Below are 25,795 nucleotides of genomic sequence, written 5' to 3'. Positions count from 1 at the left end.
CATAGAGTTGCAGAGTTGGACACGACTGAAGTGACTTATGCACGCACACAATGTTACCAGCTTAGCCATCCTAGAGAGGTGCTGATACAAAAGAAGTAGGAGAAAGAACAAAAATACAGATAACCACATAGATATGGTGGCAGTAGAGAAGAGAAGAGAAGAGTCTTGTACTCTTCTTTGGACTAACTGATTGCTGGGCAAGAGCCCAACAGTGTGTTTGGCAAGCAGGGAGAGTTGTTTCTAGATTCACAGATTTGATTAGCCAGCCATCCATGGAGCCTCCACATTGTAGATGCTCAAGAGATAGCTGGGTAAAGAGAGCCCTACCTGTTTCTCCATTAAGAAACCCTCTTGCACTGTTGGAGGGAAGGTAAATTGATGCTGCTACTATGAGGACAGTACGAAGTTTCCTTAAAAATCTAAAACTAGAACTACCATATGAGTCAGCAATCCCACTACTTGGCATATACCCTGAGAAAGTCACAATTCAGAGAGACACATGTACACCAATGTTCACTGCAGAGCTATTTACAATAGCCAGGACACAGAAGAACCTAAAAGTTCATTGACAGGTGAATGGGTAAAGAAGATGTGGTATATGTATGCAATGGAATATTACTTAGTCACAAAAATGAATGAAATTGGGTCATTTGTAGTGATGTGGATGGACCTAATAAAGTCTGTCATACACAGTGAAGTAAGTCAAAAAGAGAAAAAAAAATACATACACATTAAAAATGCATACACATTAAAAATACTGTATACATTATGCATAATGCATAATATATAGATGTGAGAGTTGGACTATAGAGAAAGCTGAGCACTGAAGAATTGATGCTTTTGAACTGTGGTGTGGAGAAGACTCTTGAGAGTCTCTTGGACTGCAAGGTGATACAACCAGTCAGTCCTAAAGAAAATCAATCCTGAATATTCATTGGAAGGACAGATGCTGAAGCTGAAACTCCAATACTTTGGCCACCTGTTGCAAAGAACTGACTTGTTTAAAAAGACCATGATGCTGGGAAAGATTGAAGGCAGGAGGAGAAGGGGATGACAAAGGATGAGATGGTTGGATGGCATCACCGACTCGATGGACATGAGTTTGAGCAAGCTCCAGGAGTTGGTGATGGACAGGGAAGCCTGGTGTGCTGCAGTCCATGGGGTCACAAAGAGTCAGACACGACTGAGCGACTGAATTGAAAGTATAGACATGAAATCTAGCAACATGGTACAGATGAACCTGTTTGCAGAGCAAGAAAAGAGATGTGATGTAGAGAAGGGATACGGGGACATGATGTGGGGAGAGGAGGGTGGGATGAACTGGGAGAGAAGCATTAAAATATATACACTAATGTGTAAAATAGACAGCTAGTGGAAAGCTGCTGCATAGCACAGGAAGCTCAGTCCAGTGCTGTGATGACCTAGGAGGGTGGTTTGGGGGTAGGGTGGGAGGGAGGCGGGTGGGAGGGAGGCTGAAGAAGGAGGGGTTATATGTAACTTACAGCTGATTCACTTTGCTGTACAGCAAAAACCAACCCAACATTATAAAGTAACTATGTTGTTATTTGTTTAGTTCCAAGTTACATCTGACTTATTTGAGATCCCATGGACTATAGCCCTTCAGGTTCCTCTGTCTATGAGATTTTCCAGGAAACAGTACTGGAGTGGGTTGCCATTTTCTTTTCCAGGGGATCTTACTAACCCAGGGATCAAACCCACGTCTCCTGCATTGTCAGGAGGATTCTTTACCACTGAACCACCTGGAAGCCCTTAAAGCTATGATATGCCAATAATAAAATTTTTAAAAATTAAAAAAGAAACTTCTGAGATATTCAGTTGTTGACTTTAAAAAGGTATTTCTTTTTGTTGGGGGGGGTGTGGGTAAAAAAAAAAAACACAAATTTACCGTTGTAATAATTTTTAACAATGTATAGTACAGTATTGCTAATTACATGCACACTGTTGTGCAATTCTAGAGCCCTGTGATATTTTCATCTTGCAGGACTGAACTTCTACCCATTAAACAACTCCCCACCCCCTCTCCCTGGCAACCACCATTCTAATGTCTGCTTCTATGCCTGTCACTGCTCTAGGTACCTCATGTCAGTGGAATTACCCAGCATTTTTTGTGTGAGTGTGTGTGACTGGCTTATTTCACTTAGAATAATGTCCTCAAGGCTCATCCATGTTGTAGACTATGGCAGGATTTCCTTCTTTTTAGGCTGCATAATATTCTACTGTATTACTCCATTGTGTTATATAGTATATTTTCTTTATTGATTTATCTGTCAATGGGCAAATGACAGATGAATGGATGTGTTGCTTTCACCTCTTGCTTATTGTGAATAATGCTGCAATAAACATGGGTTTGTAAACATCTCTTCCAGATCCTGTTTTCAATTCTTTTGGATATATACCCAGAAGTGGGACTGATGGACTATCAAAAAGTGATTTCTATTTCATTCGAATATATGGGTGAATCTGCAGCCTTATTTTCCAAAGGCCTGGTCTCTAAGTCAATGCATAAACACCACAGACACAGCCTTTTTCCAGGTCTCTAGATACATTGCTGTTGAGAGATGGCCTTGCCTGCATTCTTCTCATTTTACCTCACCCTCATGGCCACATTCCTTTGCCAAGTTCTATTTTTTTTCAATGACTTGTGCCTGAATTCAAGATTTTTCATGATGTTTTCCCACTTGGCTCACTTTGCTTATTCTTCAGCTGCACCAGAATGCACCGCTTTCAATGCACAGAAACAAATCCAGAATAAACACTCCAAGTGTGTGTATGTAGTGTTTTTGAATCTAAAAAATAACCACCTCCAGCCAATCTCAAACGTGAACAATAAAAATTTTATAATGTTGGATTTGCCATATGCCCCATCCAAATAGAGTCAGCAGGCATAGACACACATGATATGTACGTAAATAAAAAGCTACCCAGTACCTTTATATATAAACACCAATTTACTGTTAAATGCTATTAATATAGGTTTGTAGAATTCGACAACATCATTGTTGTGCTTTTATATTTTTCTCCCAATCAATTTCACTAAATGAAACTTGAGCAGTGAGTAGCAGTGTTAAGGGATTAGAACAGGAAGGTGATGGAAAGAAGGGAGGTTAAAAGGAATGAAGAAAAAAGAAACAAAAACATCCTCACTCCCTTCTCATCCTGCTTTAAGTGAAAATTCCAGCTGGGTCATTTCAAGAGGAAGTTACTGTCAGTGGTGGAGATATTTAGGTGTAAATTACCAAAAAGATCTAAGGCAGGGTTTTCATCATTAAGAGAAGCCACAGTATCAGGATATTTTTATGTCCATCTTTAGAAGGAAAAGGCAGAGACCACCAAGAAGCAATCTTGAAGAAAAACGATGTTCCCCAAACTGGAACCACATGGGGTAACCCCATTAATCACAATGCATAACATACAAGCTCTGACAGTGTAATTTAAAGGAGAAGCTGCATTCAAGGGTCAGCCCACATCATGGGGCTGGGAGTTCAGAGATGTGATATGTGAAAACCGAACAACAAAGCACTTTAAGTTTCGATTCCATTTCAGAGAGTGTCTCAGAATTTGGTTTTGGTCCCACTGGCGCATCTTGCATGCTCCAAATTCCCTAAATTCACTACCCAAATCAGAAACAGAATTTTTTTCCACAGAACTTCTCATATTGCTCAAGAAAATATCATTTCTGTCCATCAGAGTGAAGGAAACAGGAGATGACACCGGGCCCCATGCCAGATCAAAGCTGTCTTGATCAGCAAATTAGATTTTCAGCCTGTCCCAGGATGGGTAGCAGATGGCTTTTGGAGTCTGCAAAGTTAGGGATGTCGTTCTGATCTAGTGAAAAGGGGTGGGTATTGTTCAGGTCGAGTCAGGCTCCCTCTGAGAAGAACCATCCCTTTTTCTCATCCTAAGCTCTTATTTCCTAATATTTCACATTTCATTACTTGGGCTGATTGGATCTTTTATTCTAGCTTGTTGATGTAATTCTCCAGGGAATCTCAGTTCAGATTGAGTCTGGCCATCAATGACAATTCTTTATAGCAACCCTACAGTTAAGAGTTTCTATCTCCCTGAGACCCTGTGATCTGTTTTATTTTGAAGGTGCCATATTGTCTCATATCTGTTAAAAGAACAGCTGAAGAGATATTTTTAAAACATGAAATGATTCTGTTAGGTTAAATTTATTTCTGGTGTTGATTTGGATTTAGATTAGAAATGTGCTTCAAGGACAGAAACAAAATCTTAAATGTGCTAATGAATAAAAGAGGAGATGCTGATTTATTAAGCCAGCAAAATAAAAAGGAACTGAAAACCAACCAAAAGCTTTCTGTGTTCACATGAGAATCTGTAACTGTAGAGTGCAAATGTAAGGTTTTGCTTATATATGTGAGATTGCTATTACTAAAGAAGGATGCCATCTTATATCTTTTTTATTTTTATTTTTTGGATCTCTATAATGTTCAGCTCAGTGCTGAGCACAGAGCAAAGGTGCAGTATTGGCTACGTTGAATTACTAGTGTCAAGCTACTTTATGCTCATTTTCTTCTATATTTTAAACTCTCCCACTTGTTAGGAGAGACTTCAAGGTTATTTTTTTTATCGGTTTCTAAATGAGACTCATATAAACTTATAAGCAGCCTACAAAAATTATGTGTGTATGTGCGTATACACAGTTCCGGGGCTACAGCAGAACCCTTCCTCTTACTAGATGCACTGCTAACACTAGATGCCCTGCTTTGAAAGTGACTAACACAGCAAGTGCAGAGAGAGAGGGCAGTGAACAACAGGTATGTAGGTGTATGCACACATCGGTGTATGTAAAATTACCTTTGATCCCTCAAGAACTCTACAAGGGAGATACACTATTTACTAACTAAGGAAATGGAAGCTCAGAAAGACTCATGAGCCCAAGGACACGCAGTCCCTAAAGAGCTAGTAAGGGGTGAAGTATTAAATCCTGAAATGGCAGCAAAATAAAAAGTTGAGCTATGGAGTGTAGTCACTGATCAGAGCAAAGGTGGCAGTTTCAGACTATCACCAGCAATCTCAGGGGAACCACCCTTGGGCTCCTTCCCTGTCAGCAGGTGGGCATCTCCATTCTCCCTCAGGCCACAATCAACATCAGAACTTTTCAGGAGTAAATTTTTCCCTCCTTCTATTTAACATTCTTGAGAGAATATGGATCAAATATCCATACAAACTAAACACATCTGGATTTGCTAGCTTTGACTCATGAAAAATCATGACATTTCCCAAATCAAAAGGAGAAACAGAAAGATGATAGTAATGACTGCTTCTGAATAATGAATTGGGTAGTGAGAGAGGGTACTTTCTGCAAAAAGGAAATGTGTAGTTGCTTCGGAATATTAAAAGCAATAAGATAATTCTTCCACGTGGAACTGGTCTTTCAGGCCAACCCTGAGATACCCCAGGCAGCAAGTTTGACATGAACACAAATGAATAAAATGACCTCAGAAGAGGGCTGAGCAGAGCATACATTCTCTAAACCTTGGCTCACAAAACCCCTCTGCGGAGGAATACAATGGCCTCCATATTCCAAACACTGAGACAAATTACTAGAGAAAAAAAAAAGGTAAAAGGCTGAACTAGTTCCAAAAGAAGTAGATAATTTAATGATGGAATGACTGGGGGAAAAGGAAAGCTTTATCTCTAACAAAGAACTTGGGAGAAATTCAGGAGATAGTGAAGGGTTATATAAAGACAGGACCTTTAACGCTCCTTGACACTAAGAATGGTTGGATGTACAGTTTTATATAGCAAGATTCCTGCAGGCAATTTCCTATGTGAAATATATCGTCAAATACCCTTTGCCTTTCACCAACCTTTCTACCCGTAGAAGGAGATTCTCTGAAAGAGAGAGAATACCCACCTGTCTCCTGTCACAAAATGAACCCCCTGTGATGCTTCTATCTTTTCCAATGTCTGAGAGTCAGTTATGCCCGAACATTTGTGGAGCTCAGGTTCTGGGAAGGTACAAAATAAAGTCTTCAACCTCAAGTGGTTTCCAGTCTGGTATGGAAAATGTATAGTCAATAAGCAAATGTGTAACATCACATTAAGTAGCTCTAAGGACACTGGAAAGAAAATTGAACAGGATAAAAGAGTAGAGTGTAGGGGAGAGTTGCACCATTCTTTCAAGGGATGGTGAGGAGGAACAGTCCTCCTGAAGAAAAATTTGAGAAGAAGCATAAAAGAAGTGCTTTCTGGGGAAACAGTATTCCTGCCAGATGTCAGGTCTCACATGAGAGGGTGAGGGTTCTGGTTTGAAATCACACAAAAGGCATAGTAATTTTGGGGAGCTCAATGCCAGGCCATAGGAATTAGCAACTCAGACTGGCAAAGGGCTGAGGTGTTTTGCAAGAGGACTGATTGTCTGAGGCAATTAAGAAGAGGTCAAAGGCATGAAATTCAAAATTAGTGAGCCATAAAAATAAAAATATGCTGCTTGATGTAATTACCACTAGTCCCATGTGGATATTTAATTTTAAATCAGTTAAAACTTAACAAATTAAAATTAAAGTTCCTTCATTGGACTGGCCACATTTCACAATAACTACATATGTCTAGTGACTACCAGTTTGGCAGCACAAATGGAGAACCTTTTCATTATAGCAGGAAGTTCTACTGGACCACGCTGATATAAAGGACTATGAAACAAATTGTTCATTGTATTCAGAGTGTATAAAACTTGAATATACTATTGCCAAGAATATAAATGAAAGTAAATGTACTAAATTTAAAAATTAAGATTACTTTCCATATTAGAAAAAATAGTGGGCCAAGTAGTGAAAAACAATGGATGCCTATATATTCCACAAACTTTCGTTTTTTTGATCACTGTGAACAGAACCTCAAACAGGCAAGAACAATGCCATTCTTTCATACAGCCCCATGCTGAACGTCCTTGGACTGGACATGAGAGCACATTGGTCACATGGTGGGCTGAGGGTTCAACCCAAATTTGGTTGGAATTCAGACTCTACTACTTACTAGCTGTGTTTCTTTTAATCTTTACTTTCCTCATCAGTAAAATGGGTACAATACCTGATTTCCTGCATAGGGTTTTGAGGATACAAAGAGATGGTACATTGAATGTGCACAGCATACTGCCAGGTATACATTAGAAGGGCAAAATGTTACATTTACAACATGTCAATATAATTATAAAAGTACTACATGCCCAGCATGGAATAAAATGGATATGGTATTACTAAGAAAAACATATTATTTCATAATAGCCAGTCATTTCCACTGATTTCTATTTCACGTATAGGGGAGCTTCTTATCAGAGTAATCTTGATACTTTGGATGGTTCGTTTGCTGTAATAAGGTTCAAGGCCAACACTGATCTCAATCTGTTAAAGCATGGGTGGAATACTAAGGTCCACAACGGTATCGATAGTGATGGCAGGAAAACTAGGGATAGCGACTGGGCTACATTCTGAAACTCAGGGCAAGGTTTTCCTGCTTGAACACCATTAAAAAGACAAGTAAAATTTATTTAACAAAAGTGCTTTCCCAGAAGCAGTGAGACCTTTCCTCTCTCCTGGATCCTCAGTGTCTGCCTCAGTTCAACTCACAAAGGTGCTCTATGAATGAAGAATGACAACTGTGCTCTTCTTGAGAAGGTACAAATTACAAAAGGAAATGGACGGCCTGGGGAGGGGAGCCCCAGAACAAAGGGAGACACTGTTCCTGTAACACTCAATCACAGATGCCACTAACAGGATGCGGGCATCTCTGAGGGACCATAGGCAGCTTGTTCAAAGCCTGGTGGAGAACAGGTCCCAAGTGCAGAGCTGGATTATCATCTGTCATTCTGACATCTAGAAGGGAAAGGGGCAGCTGGGCCATAGAAGGCTGATGCTGCTGCCAACTCATGTTCAAACTGTTAGTCAACATGTTCACCTTCAAAGCGCCTTTCTTTATAGGGTGGATGGAGCAGATCATGGTTCTACAGATTGGAAAACTGAAGCACCTCCATTAACAACATCTGGACAAATGACTGGCCTAAGCTCCCATGATGCAGAAAGCTACACTGACTTAGGGAACAAGGATACCAGCCACTTACTAGGTGGCTCGCTGCCGTAGGAGCTGTGCAAATATCTCATGCTCAGTATCTTGTTATCTTCATGAACATACATGATGTTGGTACTGGCTTTACCTCCATTTTACAGATAAGGGAACCAAGATTCCAGAAGTTACTTAGCCACTGAGTGGTCTGTCTGCAGCTAGAGATTATAATTTGAAACCGCTACAGCACTCCTGTCCAGTGAAGAGTAGTTTGGAGATTCAGGCAAAATAAGAGATTCTGAGAATTTGCTACAGAGGAATTACTAACAAATGGCTGCCATGAGAATGTGAGAGGTTAAACAAAAGGTAGAGCCAAGTAAAAGTTACATAGATAAATTTATACACTGAGTAAGTCAGCAAAGGTTTTGATATCAGTAGCAGCAACTAGGGAAAAGTGAAATATGACCCGAATCAAGGATATCGACATTATGTCATAGTGTCCATTTTTTCTCTTAAGCCCTATCTTTCATCACAGAATGATTGATTTGTCCATCCGTGGGAGAATCCTAAATGGCCACCCAGTCAATGGGGGACATAGCAGCTGCAACACAATGTCAGGAGATAGGGATGAAAGGCCCTAGGAGGTCAAGTGTGAGCAGTAAATCTCTGGGGAGTGATTCTGAGGTCCCTCTATCTACACTGTGCTCTTCTACCTGGACCCAGGCAACCCCTCCTTCTTCCTGGATATTTTGCCCACTGGACTATAAGCTTCTCTTAAGGAAGGTATTTATGGAACTTAAAAACACCTTTCTCACAACCGTCCCACAGGAAATAATAGCACTAGATAGGCATGTTTACTTTGAGGCAATGGTGAGATACCTTAAGATGCATTCAGACTCTAGAAGTTTGAGAAGACACTTGTTATTCCAGAGAGTTTCATCAGGATTTCCACGATGCAGAACTGATAGATGTCACTCAGTATTAGTGGGCCTTGACTGTGAGTTCTGCTGCTGCTAAGTCGCTTCAGTCGTGTCTGACTCTGCGACCCCATAGACGGAAGCCCACCAGGCTCCCCCATCTCTGGGATTCTCCAGGCAAGAATACTGGAGTGGGTTGCCATTTCCTTCTCCAGTGCATGAAAGTGAACAGTGAAAGGGAAGTTGCTCAGTCGTGTCCGACTCTTTAGCGACCCCATGGACTGCAGCCCACCAGGCTCCTCCATCCATGGGATTTTCCAGGCAAGAGTACTGGAGTGGGGTGCCATTGCCTTCTCCAGTGAGTTCTGAGAGATAAGCAAATTTGGAAGCCAAAGGAACATTCCTAGATGAAAGCATTTCCATTATGAAGGTAAAATATCATAGAGCATCATTTCCCACAAAAAAGGCCATGATACTTCAACACTTGTCACCTCTGTATTTTCTCCTTTCATATTTTACTTTGTATTGTGGAATATGTTTACTGACGAATGATGGAAGTACTTTCAGGGGAATTTATATGAATATATTTAATCCAATTGTTATGAAGGTATTAGAGAAAGAAGGTATTATATCTATATTGGTAGGCAGCTTTTATTTAAATCAATCTGAAAATGTAACTAAAGCAGATAGTAGAAGGGGATTCCCCTGGTTGTCCCATGGTTAAGAATCCACCTTGCAATGTAGAGGACGTGGGCTTGATCCCTGACTGGGGAACTGAGATCCCATATGCCATGGGGAAATTAAGCCTGTGTGCCACAACTAGAGAGTCCATGTGCCACAAGGAAAGATCCTGTATGATGCAATGAAGACCCTTCATGCCACAAATAAGACCCAACTCAACCAAACAAATAAATAAAATAAGAGGATAGGAGAAGGTAGCTGAGAAATCAAATATGAAGCCTATAATAATCAGGAATCAAGAGGAACCAAATGGATATGGATGAAGAATTACATGAGGACATAGTGCCTTATCACCTCTATTTCCAGCACTGTATAAAGGCAGAGGGAGCATCGCAGAGTGACCCAAACCTACATGAATCCTGGGATCTAAAAGCAGGGTGTTGGCTAAATGCTAAAAAGATTCAGATATAGCAGCTCAGCTTCACTTTAAAAGACAAATCCTGAGACATTTTACAAAATCATGATCGGGAAAAGAAGTGCAAAGGTGTCTGAAATTCAGAGTCGGCTGCATTGAGTGGGAGCATCCCAAAAGTCAGATCTTTCTTGAGCACCAATGGATCAGTGTACAAAGCACTTTTTATCTACTTCCCCATAATCGCTGAAATAAATCTTGTGAACTACATATTATTAAATGTCCCCATTTGACAGTTAAGGATGTTGAGACAGAAAAATTAAGTAATTTGTCCAAAGATACCAGCTAGAAAACGGTTCAACAGTGAATGCAACCTAAGCAGGCTGGTTCTGCAAACGTGAACTCTTAACCATTTTACCATCTGCATAATAAGGAGGGCATCTTGGTAAGCAGATCACACAAGAGTACTGTGTTTTTTGTTCAGGCAAACTTTGTGCTGGTGTTTGAGAAACACTTTTGACAGAGGTTTAGGTCACACTGAATTTGTTGTACCTACTTTGAAACCAAAGATCTGAAACTGAAATTCAAAGACAGTATGGGGACAGAGTAATAGGGAACGGGGCTGAGAATTCCACCCAGTCTCTTCTCTACCACTAACTCACAGGGTGAATGTGGTCTACTCATTTGTCTTTGAGAAAACTGAGGCCTAATCATGTCTAAGGCTACATTCAATGCTGGAATGTAAATGACCCAGAAAGGCTTTTTTAATGACTTGGTAACAGAATGGTTACATCTACAAATACTTGTGTTGAAAGAAAGGGAAAGTGAAGTCGCTCAGTCACAGCTGACTCTTTGTGACCCCATGTACTATAGCCTGCCAGGCTCCTCCATCCATGGGATTTTCTAGGCAAGAATACTGGAGTGGGTTGCCATTTCCTTCTCCAGGGGTTCTTCCTTACCCAGGGATTGAACCTGGGTCTCCTGCTTTGCAGGCAGACTCTTTACCGCCTGAGCCACCAGGGAAGTAATTAGCTAATTTAACATTATATTTCCATATATTACTTGTGCATATAAATGTATGCATTCTCCCTTTGTGTTTCAAGATAAATAAACCAATCATGCCAGAGAAGCAAATGGTACATACTATTTTCTTATCATAGGACTCTCCACTGCTGTAGGTTGTGGCCAGTGTGGATGAACACTCTTCCAGGTACCAAGGCTTCTTTCCACTTTCAGCTGTGCTGCTGATGGAGATAGTATAGATGCTGTTGGTGTAGCCGTCACAGGAGCAGTGGTCTTTGCTCCTTCCACCATTTCCTGATGCCCAGACAAAAACTGAGCCGAGGCCTCTCCGCCCCTGCGCACAAACAGAAATAGGTCACAGATTCCGCATGAAGACAAGATCAATATCAACACAGCAGAAGGAAGCATTTGCAGGAGGGGTACAATACTTCCCAGGTGGCTCAGTGGATAAAGAACCTGCCTGCAATACAGGCGACCCCAGAGACATGGGTTTAATTCCTGGGTAGGGAAGATCCCCTGGGTGGGCACTCCAGTATTTCTGCCTGGAGAATCCCATGGACAGAAGAGCCTGGCTGACTACAGTCCATAGGCCACAAACTGTTGGACATGACTGAAATGACTGAGCACAGCACATGAACCTCTATTAATAATATGATGGATCTGAGCTGCTTTCTGAAGTTAGACGGGTTGCTTTTAATGAAAATAATCCAAATGCAATGTACAGTCTGACGACTATAGTCAATACTATTATATTGTACATTTGAAAGTTGCTAAGAAAGTATATCTTAAAATTTCTTATCACAAAGAAAAATACTGTAACTATGTATGGTGATGGATATCAACCAGACTCACTGTGGTGATCACTTCACAATTATATACAAATATTGAATCATTAATGTTGAATACTTGAAACTAATGTCAACTATATCCCGATTAAACAAAGAAACAAAAATAATCCCTTTACCTGAGATAGTCATAGAAGTAATAAGAGCACCAACAATGACAATAATAAGGGCTAACATTTGCTAGATACCTACAGTGGGCCAAGCACCATTCTAAATATTTTACATGAATTGGACTGAATTCCTCCAGTGACTTGTGAGAATGGTACAAAGTTTGTCCCCCTCGTTGAGATAAAGAATTGAGATACAGAAATAATGTTACAGTCACAAGCCAGTAAATGGTAGGACAAGATTTGAACTCAGACAGCCAGACCTCAGAGGTGGCATATTATTAGTCACATTTTATAGTCATGTGATATTCCTATAAATCTACATCCACATGAAGTGGGTGCTGTTATGTACCCTCATTTGATATATGAGTAATGTGAGGTGTCCAGAAGTAATGTAACATATTTACTCTGAGATCACACTGTCAATAAAGGGCAGAATTTGGGACAATGTCTTTCATTCTAGAGCTATCTCCTCTATGTATGGCAGGGACATTAATTATGAGGGATGTTAATAGATGCTACCAGAAATATAAGAATTTCAAGATCAGATATCTTTGGGAAACTGAATTAAGCAAACTAAATAGGTTTCCTTTTTGCAGAACTTCGAAGAGTCTTTAGGTGAGTGACCACTCATTGCAAAGCCCTAAAAGGGTGGCATGACTTGTAATTTCCAAACATATTTGCTTGTGGATATCTTCTTCAACCAGATCCAAGATGTTTTTGGTTTTTCTTACAAAACTTGGCATAAACGCAAAGACTTTCCTAGGGTCATAACATAAGAAAGGAGAAGAAGCAAAGAACATAGATGTATTGACTGTTTTTCTATATAAGAAGAGATCTTCCAGAGAAAAGAGAAAAATAAGCCAAACTGAAGATCTCTCAGAACAGTTATAGCTGAATCCTTCAGAAATTTTACCATATCGAATCTACAAGGCATGCTGGAGGAACCTAGGCCAAATCTATCATTTTGTAATTAGGAATCCAATAGTGTGTTCTAAGTTGTGTCTGACTCTTTGTGACTCCATGGACTGTAGCCTGCCTGCTTCCTCTGTCCATGGGGTTTCCTAGGCAAGAATACTGGAGTGGGGTGCCATTTCCTTCTCCAGGGGATCTTCCCGACCCAGGGATCAAACCTGCATCTCTTATGTTTCCTGCAGTGGCAGGCAGATTCTTTACCACCAGTGCCACGTGGGAAGCTAGTTTGTAATTAGGAAGTGAGAACCAAAGTCACAAAGCTAGTGATGGTTAAATTTCTTTCCAGGCCCCAAGTCTTGTGGTCTCAGAGTATTTAGTGTGTTGTCCTGGAATTTCTAGAAAAAGAGCCAAAGAAAGAGAGACAACAAAGAATCTGGAGTATCTCTGATAAACTCTCCCTGACCTTGAATTTTCAAGGAATAGAATATTTATGACAGGATTTGACTTGACCTGAGCATAGATTTCTTTCTGTCCTTCAATGTGGAAAAATGCAATATGACTACAGAGGAATGGGAAAAATTCATGAAGAGAGCGGGGAGAGACTTCTGGATGTTACTGCCACTAGACAGCTGGGCCTGGTTTACCATCCTTCAATTTCCCATCCAAATATTCATGAAACACAGAGAAAGATATAAAAATCACCCAGATATCATAAATGAAGGATTTTGTTCAATGTTTCTAATTCTCTAGAGGGAATTACTCCTCACTGTGATGTGGATGGCAAGACTGAGAAACTCTGGTGACTGACCCATATCTGCATCTCAGATACATTACATCACAGCCAGAGAAGAAGAAGAAGGTCCCATTTCATCACCAACATCTGTCCTTTCCATCACACACTGAGGAGCTCTGTCATCAGGAAAAACCATGGTCACGTGGAAGCTTTACCTGACCAAACAGAATGCTTGAGATGATACCAAAACTTACCTGGTTTAAAGAGCCCCATAACAGATGATGGCTTAAAACCCACAAAATGATGGAAAGGCACATATGGCACAATCACATTTATATATCTATATAAAATTATGACTGTGTGCTTATGTATAAACTTCAACAAAAACATCTTTTAAAATATATTCGATTTACTCCAATTTAAAAGAACTAATAAAATAAAAAGCACTTTTATTATGTGACTCAAAAAATAAAAAAAATATTTTGTAAGACAAAATTTGAAAGATACTTTTGTGTTGTAATATGTAGGATACAAAATGATATAATACAATCTCAGTTTAGAAGTATATGTGCTTGTGTATGCAAGGAAGTTAATGTGCAATACAGTGATATGCTTAAAGCTACCATCAGGTGACAATGTAATAGAATTTCTCCTGCTCAATAAGATTAGAAAGGAATTTTATTTTATTAATACCATCCTACTGTGACCATGTATGATTTTTATAAACAGAAAAAAACACATTTATTTCTCCATTAAGACTGAAAATCCAGGGTTAATTCTTAAGAAATAATTTCTGTTTTATGATCAAGAGGAATTTTACACATAGAAGGTTCATTGTGCCCTAAAAACCACAGAGGCTAACATTTACAGAGGCCTTCTATACATCAAGCACTATACAAACATTTTTCTGTTTGTACACAATCAGTTCAGTTCAGTCGCTCAGTCGTATTCGACTCTTTGTGACTCCATGGACTACAGCACTCCACGCCTCCCTGTTCATCACCAACTCCCAGAGTTTACTCAAATTAATGTCCATTGAGTTGGTGATGCCATCCAACCATCTCATTCTCTGTCGTCCCCTTCTCCTCCTGCCTTCAATTTTTCCCAGCATCAGGGTGTTTTCAGATGATCAGTTCTTCGCATCAGGTGGCCAAAGTATTGGAGTTTCAGCTTCAGCATCAGTCCTTCCAATGAATATTCAGGACTGATTTCCTTTAGGATGGACTAGTTGGATCTCCTTGCAGTCCAAGGGACTCTCAAGAGTCTTCTCCAACACCACAGTTCAAAAGCATCAATTCTTTGACACTGAGCTTTATAGTCCAACTCTCACACCCATACATGACTACTGGAAAAACCATAGCTTTGGCTAGACAGACCTTTGCTGACAGTGTAATGTCTCTGCTTTTTATTATTATTGTACACAATAATTCTGCACAGTTCAAGTCTGTATCAATTTTTTTTTTAACGGATGAGCAAATTGGGACTCAGAAATGCTCACTAATGCCAGACCCAAAGCTTAAACCCAACTGAGCATGGTAAAGGCAAACTCCAAAGGAGGAGGTTATGGAGTCTGCAATCACCTCACTACCACATCCCCAAGCCTGAAGCGAGTGAGAGAGAGGGAGTCACAGTAACTGGAGACTGTGGGGTTAAACGGAGCTGAAAACTGGTCAAGGGATGTGCCAGCCCATGTTGGTCCTGCAGGGAAGGAGCCCAGGGGACTACGCACTGAGCGAGACCAGTCTCTTCCTCCCTCTCCTCCATTTTCCACTAATGTACCCATTGGCTGGACGCCACCAGAAGCCAGGGGACCTGGAGCCCATAGAGATCAGTATCCCAGAGCAGGAAGCTGGTGGAGAGAAGGGGAGAGGAGAGCTGGAGGGTCTATTGGAAGATGTAGTTTCCTCTTTAAGCTGTGCTAGGGTCTGGATTGTGGCCTCTCAAATTCATATGTTGATGCTCTGACCCCTGAGGAGACTGTATTTGAAACAAAAGCCTTTAAAGAGGTAATTAATGTTAAATGAGGCCAGCAAGAGTGGGCCACAATCAGACAGGATGGTGTCCTTTTAAGATGAGACAACCAAAGAGTGTCAGCAGAGGAAAGACCTCCTAACAGCACAGCAAGAAGGCAGCTGTTTGTAAGCTGAGGAGAGAGGCATTCCCAGAACGAACTCTGCCATTACCCTGATGATGGGCTTCCAGATTTCTAGCCTCCAGATTGTGAGAACATCCATTTGTGCTGTTTCAGCCCACCAGGCTGTGGCATTCTCTGATGGCAGTCTGGCAGTGAATGACACAAGGTGAGAGGAGGAGATAAAGGATGAGTAGACCCCCCTCCCTGCCCCCAGGCTACAGCACATACAGACGCTGCCCCCACGTTGTCTACAAGGCGACCAGACCTCTCTGCCTGTGTGTATGGCCGATGATTAAAGTCCCAGAAATAAACAGACTGAATTTGTGGGCTGAAAATGCCATAAAGACAGCTGCTAAAGATCTAGGAGGCTAATCTGAAACAATTAGTAATTCAAAGGTTTATTTACTACAGATGCACAGGGAATTTTCATTAGTGTGCAATATTTGGAAAACCAAAACATATGGGGTAAAAAGAAATCTGGACATTTCTCTGAAATTCAGAGTAATTTAAGAATTAAATCTTAATGTGGGATGTAAGGAGAAGGGAAGGTGGGCAGATTTTAAAAAGAAGAAAATATTGAGACATATTTTCCCAAAGTATAGGAAATAACATTATTTTATACTGTGGTAAAGTATTATGATTACAACTGGTAACTCTGAATGAGAGAAAAAAAAAAAAGTACTCCAATATGAGTGCCAAGTCAAAAGATAGTAAATTTACAGTGAAATATACTGTGAAATCCACGGAGGACCCATTTGACCAAATGTTAAATATTCTCTTTCATTGTATATCTAATTGTGTATATGTTTCTGGATCAAATCTGGGTCTCTTTACCATATAGTATTTACATTAGTAAATACTATAGTATTTACTATTGAAAAAACATCCATGTCAAAGTGACCTGTGTTCAAGGGTCAACTGCATTCTTCAGGAGCATGACTAAATGACCAGAGGCTTCCGGCAATACAGAGACGTGGCAGGACACTGTGCTGGATGCTTTCACATCTATCAGTTAATTTCAAGCCAATTAGATACGCATTTTTACAGATAAAAACGTGAGTAACATTAAGTGATGGGCACACTATAATGTAAGGAGAGTAGAATGGAGACCGGAAAGGGAGACTAAGTCTGATCAGAACCTAACATATCTGTTGACAAGAAGAGACATAGACACAATAAACAACTGTAGGAGGAGGAACTCTCATTTAAGGGCCATGTCTTCCAAGTACAGCCTGATACCCAATTTTACCAAAGCCCCTCAGTGCTCTGCTGCCTGCCCTTTTCTGATCTTTGCACATCAGTGAGAGAAGAATGCAGCCCTCTATGGAAGCTCTTCCATCCATGATTCACCAGGAAGGGGTTTCAGGTTGGAAGAGGCTGGAGAAAGACAAGGACACCTATGACTATTCAGTACCTAAGATATGAAGAGAGAACTGTTCATCTTTTTGAAAGCTCAAAAGTATTCTGACAAACATTTCCAAAATAAATCCTGTTCCTTCACAGAGCTAGATTCACTGAAAAAATTAGTTTTGTTCTAGAATCATGATGTAAAGGCAACACACTAGCAACAACAAAGAAGACGCTTGTTTCAGGATTTAAAATATATACATATTGCACCCGTGGTGGATTCATGTCAATGTATGGCAAAGCCAATACAGAATTGTAAAGTAAAATTAAAAATAAATTAAAAAAAAATAAAGTCATACTTAATAAATCTTTGAGTCACGATCATCACAAGGACAGATGAGTCACAGGAAAATGAAGTTTTCTTAAATGTTACCTGAAAAGAAATCTAACCCACAATTCAAAACAAATCAGGAGAACACAGCTTCTGGTGCCTTGGAGACTACAGTGATGTAACTTGGTGGGAGGAAGCCTTCTCTGGGAAGATACCAAGAGAACGTAGTCATGGGATAGATGCGTGAGTAGACGTCTTTGGGAAAGACTAAAGCCTGAGACTTGTTTCTTCAATCAGTGAATCTGGGCAAGATGAGGATGGGGAAATTAATTATATGAGATGGAATAAGATCCAGGGAATAAAGTGGGTCAAGCCCCTCAAATGTCCAAGGGAATTAAGTGAGGCAGATAGATATGAGGTGTCTTTAAATGAGTAAAAGAAAGGAGATGTGGCCTCTGACAGTGAGGAATCTAGGGATTAAGTCCTGCTTTTGTTGGGAGCAATCCTATGCTGAGGCACTACTTGTGCCAGCCACAGCATCCTCCCCTGGGAAAGAAGCACACCAGCCTGATTGTATGATCTACTCCATAATGGTGGAGTGCCTGATGTGCAAAGTATACAGGTTTCTCTCGGTTCTGGCTCTGTGTTCAGAATGTTTAGTGATCATGTTCTCAGGATTATTAAGATAAACAGAGGAATGACTCTAAGCATTTCAAAACGAAACTGTCAGACTTCTCTGGCAATCCAGTGACTAAGACAGTATTCTTCCACTCCAGGGGTGCAGGTGTGATCCCTGGTCAAGGAACTAAAATCCCACATGCCATGAGTTGCAGACAAAAAAAAACCAAAATAAAACACTGTCATTAACTGTGGTTTATCTGGTGATTCTGAGGGCAGTCTCAGCAAGATTCAGGCTGCTACCCACTTGTTTCCAAGCAAAAATTCTAGGATTAAAAAAAGCTTAAAAATGGACAGCAACAGCTTCTCAAAGACAATTTCAACAGGCAGCCAACAAACAACAGAGTGTTCTCCAACCAGCACCCGCGGGGCTCAGCCCTCCGTGGCTCCAGCGCCTGCTCCGCTGCTGTTCTCAATCTTTCCATCCCTGCTTTCATGTGTCCACTTCCAGAACTGCTCCTGTAGCAGGAAATTGGATTTGGTAGAAGGACCATCTAAATATTCACAGACTGACTTACAAAAACACTCTGTGGGAGTGTCTTTACCAGTCTCATTTTATGCTACTTAGCCTATCAAACAATGGTTGATGAGAGAAAAAGTCTGAAAATACAAATGCAGTTAAGGAAGGCTTTGTGAATGATTACCTATTTCTCTGCAATTCTGTCTTTTCTCCCTTTTCTCAAGTGATAATACTTCATTGCCCTCTCTTCTTCTCTATCTCAACCTCACCCATCTTTTCTGCCCCACATCAGTTTTCCATATTCTGATTTGCTGCATAGGTCACTAAGCCACATATATTAAGCATTTTTAAAAGTCCTATTGGCTCTTTAATAACACACTGAAAATATCAGATGCAGTTACTGTTGCTGTTGTTTAGTCACTTAGGCATGCCCGGCTCTTTTGTGACCCTTGGGCTGTTCATGGGATTTTCCAGGCAAGAATACTGGAGTGGGTTGCCATTTCCTATTTCAGGGGATCTTCCCCACCCAGGAATTGAATCTGAGCTCAGTGGTAAAGAACCCGCCTGCAGAGCAGGAGACAAAGCAGGAACCATGGGTTCAATTCCTAGGTGGGGAAGATCCCCTCGGGAAGGAAATGGCAACCCACTCCAGTATTCTTGCCTGGAAAATCCCATGTACAGCCCAGCGGTCCCAAAAGAGTCGGCATGACTTAGCGACTAAACAACAGATGTAGTTATTAGCGATCACATACGTGTTACCATGCACAAAAGAAAATCCATTTTATATGATTCCTGAGCATACCACATGCAGTTGACTTTCCTTTCAAAGAAATAGAAAGCCTGATGATGATGACTGTAGTATCGGATGCTGGTGACGAGAACTGCAAGCATTTCTGGTAAAATGCCACCATTTTAAATTCTACTTAAGTATCTATATTTAGGGTCTTTCCACCATATTCTTTGTGTTCGAGTACATGAAGGGGCAGCATGATGCAGTGAGTTCAGGGAACCTCAAGGGGACTTTAGCTCAGTTTTCTAAAAGGACACTTACAGTTATATAGTCAAAGACTAGTGTAAAGAATAATGAATCAATGCTGCAAATACAGAATTCTTCCAGTCTCAGATTCCTGATAAAAAGCTACTATTACATTTACCAAGTGCATATAAAAGAAAAGAAAACAAAACACACTGAATTGCTTATTCACCATATCTGCCAGAATATAAATTCAGTAAAGCATCAGCTCACTGAAGACGTGTAGAATCAATCCTGTTATCAGAGCTGCCCTTTCTTTGAAGGGCTGACCGAGGACTTGGACACACAATACAGCTTCTGCACTTTATCACCAAGTGCACAATGGTGTGACCCTTGGGTCCCGAGAATAGTATGACATCAGGGTAGATTTATTTAACCTTGTTTATTTTTAACTGGAAGAAGAAAATCAGTCTTTCAGGGAGAAAGGATAGTAGAAGGTCTAGGAGTAAATAAAAACCAGGTGTGTTTACTAATGGAAATAAGGATGCTTTCAAGCAAGGAATTCTATTCCTGTTAACCTGTGGATTTTCTGTACATTTAAAAACTCCACATAATTAAAATGTGGAGCCCAAGAATGTGCTATGAATATTATTTAAAAATGGACACATAAGGTTCATACAGTAAATTTTTACATTACTACCTAAGGAAATTAAGGGAATAAAGTGAGCAGAGCCAATCAGTGGCAGGGCGAGGACCAAGTAATCCAGTCCCACCTCAACCAATGCTGTCCTGCACTGACTCTTACTGACACGAGGTATTGCTAAAAATGCTTAACAACATAGTTTAGAGAAACACTGCTTAGCAATGGTGCACTAGAGGAGAGGGGAAAAAAAAAAAAACAGAAACAAACCCCCAAATCCTTCTTTTCCTTCTTTATCTCACTTACCAAGTCAACAATCTCCAAGTAATTGTCTGCCTTTCATGTTTTAACTATGGTCAATTCAGACTGATCAATGCCCCATTTTTTTTGTCTCTCAGCTCCTGTCTTCCTCATTTGACTCATGGGAGCCTAAGTAATACTCAGGTTTATTACCAATATTAACTCCGGTCACTTCCACAGTCCTGCAAGCTCTAAGCCCTGTTCCAGTGATTCTCTCAGGGCCTGGGGAAGGCAACCACTGGTTGTAGGGGAGGAGCAGGCAATCTGGGTTTGTCAGTTTCTCATTCCAAGCAACTGAAAAAGTACATGTGAATCTCTGCCCTCAGAAATAATCACAAGAATGAACAGCACCAACATAGCTATTCTGGGAACATTCACCCTCCCAGCACTCCTCTTTTGAGGGAAAAAGAGACACACCTCCCAAAGGTTTCTCCATCCTGGGTCATCACAAAGCAGATGCAATGTCATGCTCAGACTTTGTGGAGAGCCAGACTTATGAAATGGAGAAGGATATTTTCAATATTAACATTAATTCTCTATTTTGAAACTGCCCAGAAAGATATCACCTTTCAATTATACTGAAGGAGTAGAACTTGAAAACTTCCTTTCACAGAGAATGAGAACATTTATTATCAACAGGAATTGTAGTGCTGGAAAAGCCTCTTAAGAGTCCCTTGGAATACAAGATCAAACCAGTCAATCTTAAAAGGAAATCAAAGTTGAATATTCATTGGAAGGACTGATGCTGAAGCTGAAACTCCGATACTTTGGCCACCTGATGTGAAGAGCTGATTCACTGGTAAAGACCGTGATGCTAGGGAAGATGGAGGGCAGGAGGAGAAGGGGACGACAGAGGATGAGATGGTTGGATAGCTTTATTGACTCAATGAACTCAAGTTTGAGCAAACTTCAGGAGATAGTGGAAGATGAGGGAGCCTGGTGTGCTGCAGTCCATGGAGCTGCAAAGTTTGGGACATGACTTCGCAACTCAGCAACAACAATGAAAAGAATTTATTGTAAATGTTTGAAAGGGCATTTGGAAAGAAGGATAGAGGATGATCCAGTAATAATGAAAAACTGATCGCCTTCTCTCAGGCAGCTCTGGAGAAGTGAATATCTCCTGCCGGCTAGTTTCAGCTCCCAATTCAGCTTTGAAGGGGTGAGCAAAGCTGCCCTTCTGTGAAGCCCACCGTGAGCTTGATGTCACAGGTCTGTACTCCATGAAGCAATGACTTTGACCTTCTCTGGGATAGCTCATAACATTTCTGAAAGGGTGTAAATCGGTCCTTTACATTTTCTTCTCATAATAATACTGATTCAAATGAAAGCAAATCACACTTCTGAAAAAAATTATGACTGATATTACACCTATATCATTCACAAGATTGTGAAAGATACTCTAGGGTCCTTAGAGATGCACCAAATGTTGGCCTTCCTCTTGGGTGAAGACCAGCAATTGGTCTGACAGGCGTGTATGTGGGGCCTCAGTTTTCATGATGGCTCTATAAAGTGAGTGTCATTATTGCTTTGCCTCACAGAAATGTAAACTCTGATAACTTAGTAATTTTTCAGAACTCTAGAGAGAAACCAAACTGAGATTTCAACTCTGGTCTTTGTGACTTTAAAGCCAATACTTTCTACATCATCATGGGCTGCATCCAGGGATGAAGGGAAGAGACGATATACTGAAGTGTGAGTGAGTGAAGTCGCTCAGTCGTGTCCGACTCTTTGCGACCCCATGAACACCAGGCTGCTCCGTCCATGGGATTTTCTAGGCAAGAGTGCTGGAGTGGGTTGCCTTTTCCTTCTTCAGGGAACTTCCCAACCCAGGGATCGAACCCAGGTCTCCTGCGTTGTAGACAGACGCTTTACCATCTGAGCTACCAGGGAAGTCATACTGAAGTGTAGGATATGGCAAATCAGTTGCCTAAATGATAAATTCACCAGGAATTCAGAGGAGAGAGAGATCTCTGTTGCAGTGTCCACGTTCACAACCAGAATTAAAGCTACTGCTCACTGAGAGCTGGGTATGCAGATACAGGCCCAGGAGACGCGTTCATAAAAGCAGACATCACACAGAGCAGGGGGACCAAGAGAACCGGATTTGTGGCTTGAGTCCGACTCACAGTCGTGCTTCTTAATGGCCAGGTTACCTACTTTGCCAAGACATAGTTTCCAAATCTATAAACTGGGGGAGGTTCCATGAGGATTATCTCTATGCCTAACTCAAGAGGCCATCAGAGGTAATAATCATAATAATGTTTACAATCCTGAATATTAAATTTGGTTGTTTTCATCTTAAAGATGAGGAACATAGGCTCAGGGAAAGTGAAAAATAGTCTTCAGTGGAAGTCACATATACTTCTAAATCATTTGATATTATCAACTCAGTTCAATTTATCCTTGTCTGTTACATGGTGGCCTGTCTTTTGTGATTGCTGACATGTTTTGTTGAAGGAAACTGATGCGTCTGTCCTATCAGCTTTCTCAAATCTATGTTTAGAATCACAGAAGCTCAGAATTGGTATGAACCGGAACTCGACCCAATCTAATCCTTGTATAATGTTGTACCTTCCCTATAACACAGACATCCAGACTATACTAGAATGACTTCTGCGATAAGGACTTCATTTATTCCCCAGGTGTCCCAGTAGTCACTAAAAATAGAACAAAACGAACTAAAAGAAAAGAGGACTGTTCTTGATATCTGGTTAATCCATGAGAAGAATGAAGGGAATTAGAATGGAATTTGCAGAAGTTAATAAAAACTATTCACAGTATTAATAACAAATCTCTAAACTAAAAACAAGGTGACAAATGATACTTGACATGTGCATTATACAAGGCGGGATAAACATGTGCTCCTTTCAATATACATGCAGCACAATTCACAATGATATAGCAATCTGAATCTGATGCTCAGATACCAGATAATTCTCAACTATAGAATGTGAAACCACCTATGTATTTATGAAAACATATCTCTGTTTCTAAAATGGATAATGATCTTCAGGGCCCATTTGGCAAGTAACTTCTTAGCTCTGTTAATGTTCTAAAAACACAGGCTTCCATCAGGACATAGTTCAATTCTAGGGGAGGATTTTTAAAACAAACTCCAGTTAAAGTCAATTTTCCTGAAGTGGAACCAATATTAAAAAAGCTCCCCTGTCTGTCTTTGCCTACCCATATTTTATTTCAAAGTTTTTCATCATTTGCCAACTAATTTCACAGCAATCTGTCATTTATTAAAATGCAAACTGGTACCAAGTCTGCTACAGCTGGGTGTGTACTGGATAAAAACATATCCTTTCCAAGAGGAATTGATTAATTTTATTATGATTATTGGGCTTCCTTGGTGGCTCAGCTGCTAAAGAATCCACTTGCAATGCAGGAGACCTGGGTTCAATCCCTGCGTTTGGAAGATCCCCTATAGAAGGGAATGGCTACCCACTCCAGTATTCTGGCCTGGAGAATTCCATGGACTGTATACTCCATGGGGTCACAAAGAGTCAGACACAACTGAGCGATTATTACTGCTTTATTATATAAGCTCATCATATCTCTTCTCTCTTGTTCTGGTGAACATATTCCTTTAAGGGTGAAGAAATGTGTGTGTGTGCACATGTGTGTAAATGAGACAAAGTGTGATAATAAAGCAAGCTTGTGCTTTCAGCAAGTATTCCAAATATTCAATCAGTTGTAAACTCTGGTGAATTGAAAACAAAACTGATGATAGAAAGGAGATATGCTAATCAGAGACTTCATAAGAGACTCAACAACCTGACATATGCCAACAGATGTTCATCAAATGTCCTGGTTTCCCTCTGGACTCCTGAGAGCAGAGTGAGGGTGGGAGGAAGGCCACTGGTCCAACAGGGAGACTAGAGACCACTGACGCTGATTTCACCTACTTGTGTTCCTCCTCCTTGACACTGGTTCTGTATAAAATCGTTGGAATGTTTTAATTGATAATCCCAAAGCCTAAAAAGCTCAAATAAAAAGAACCTGGAATTGAAAGTATACTTGTGTAGGTAAAATGGCAAAGCAAACCCTGTAAGTCTCGCTTCTACAATATCTACAGTGAAGTACATGATTTCTCCAGATGAAAGATTAAGCTAAATGTCAAATCAGTGCTTGATATGTAGTGAAAAATGAAGAAACAGTTCTTGAGTAAAATAATCAGGGAAGTACTGGTAACCCCAATATAAGCTTTTCTGACTATGGGAAAAGAAAAAGATTTAATTCTAGGCTTTCTTGCTTATTTTCTAAAGGCTATTATTATAAACAGTTGTCAGGAAATTGTAAAACTGTCAATGCATTAGATGCCTGCTGATGAATATCAAATGTATTGTTATAGTTTAATAACCCAAATAGAGCAAAAAAGATGACTGCAAGGCAGTAAGTTTTATTAGGTGTTTTTATCCTGTCCTTATTGTTTAATAGATCTGGGAGTCTGTTGGCACTTAATTTAGAACCTTTATTCATCATTATATGCTGAGTTCCCCAAAGACAAGTCCTGACTGTTATTCACCTTTCACTAGCACCTAGCAAAGTGCTTGGAGCCAAAGCACCAATGAGTGTTTCCTGAATACAGTAAGAAATAAATGAATGAATAGTCAATTGAAGACAACTTTAGGCAGTTAGCTCCTTATTCTGACACAAATCTTGGGTCACCTATCCCTGAAACACTGTCAATCAACTCACTCATTTTATAAAATCATTTCTTATTTAGAACTGTCTGGGCAGATGAAGCCAAGAGTTTTCCCTGAAAGGAGTCTTTGCCAGTCATACCAAGGAGCCAAATCAAAGGATCCCTTAAGTGAAATAGTATCCATTTGAATGAGAGCAAATTTTTAAAACAATCCTTTCTCAAGATTTTGATTCTGGGACTCCTGCAAAAATTGAAAGAGATCCTATGTGCCCTCCTAAAAGCTCAGAATGTTCCTTGTTGGTCACAGGGAGAAGTGATGAGTTTTATAAAGACAAATGTAAAGATGTACGTGTAAAAGTACTTCGGCTTCCGTGTTCATGCTGAATTGAAAGTTGACGCTCAAGCTGGGAGGGTGGAAGTTTTGAAATCATGCTATTGCCAAAGCCTGTAGGAGAAATGTTGGTTCTAAGGACAAGAGGCCAGATTCCACGGACTTTTCAGAAGTAGGACAGGAAAGAAAGACTTATTACATGACTAGAATGAAGGAAAGAGGAAATGACAAGTTTCAGGAAGGGAGATTGGATGAATGGCAATAACATAAA

The 25,795-nt window shown here is 40.3% G+C and overlaps 1 protein-coding gene across 2 annotated transcripts in view; it reads right to left on the bottom strand.

The window, feature by feature from the left end:
• PCSK5 (proprotein convertase subtilisin/kexin type 5) overlaps positions 1-25,795 on the bottom strand; it is a 513,187-nt gene that overhangs the window by 283,613 nt on the left and 203,779 nt on the right. For both annotated transcript variants that reach the window (XM_040256508.1, XM_040256430.1), the window contains exon 8: positions 11,201-11,413. In XM_040256508.1, coding sequence (XP_040112442.1) covers positions 11,201-11,413 — 213 coding nt within the window. The remainder of the gene's footprint in view (positions 1-11,200; positions 11,414-25,795) is intronic.

Source organism: Oryx dammah, unplaced genomic scaffold (assembly GCF_014754425.2).
Source record: "Oryx dammah isolate SB20612 unplaced genomic scaffold, SCBI_Odam_1.1 HiC_scaffold_1, whole genome shotgun sequence".
In the NCBI taxonomy this organism is placed as follows: domain Eukaryota; kingdom Metazoa; phylum Chordata; class Mammalia; order Artiodactyla; family Bovidae; genus Oryx; species Oryx dammah.
The sequence above is the reverse complement of the archived record's forward strand: the minus strand, read 5'-3'. Positions and strand labels throughout refer to the sequence as shown.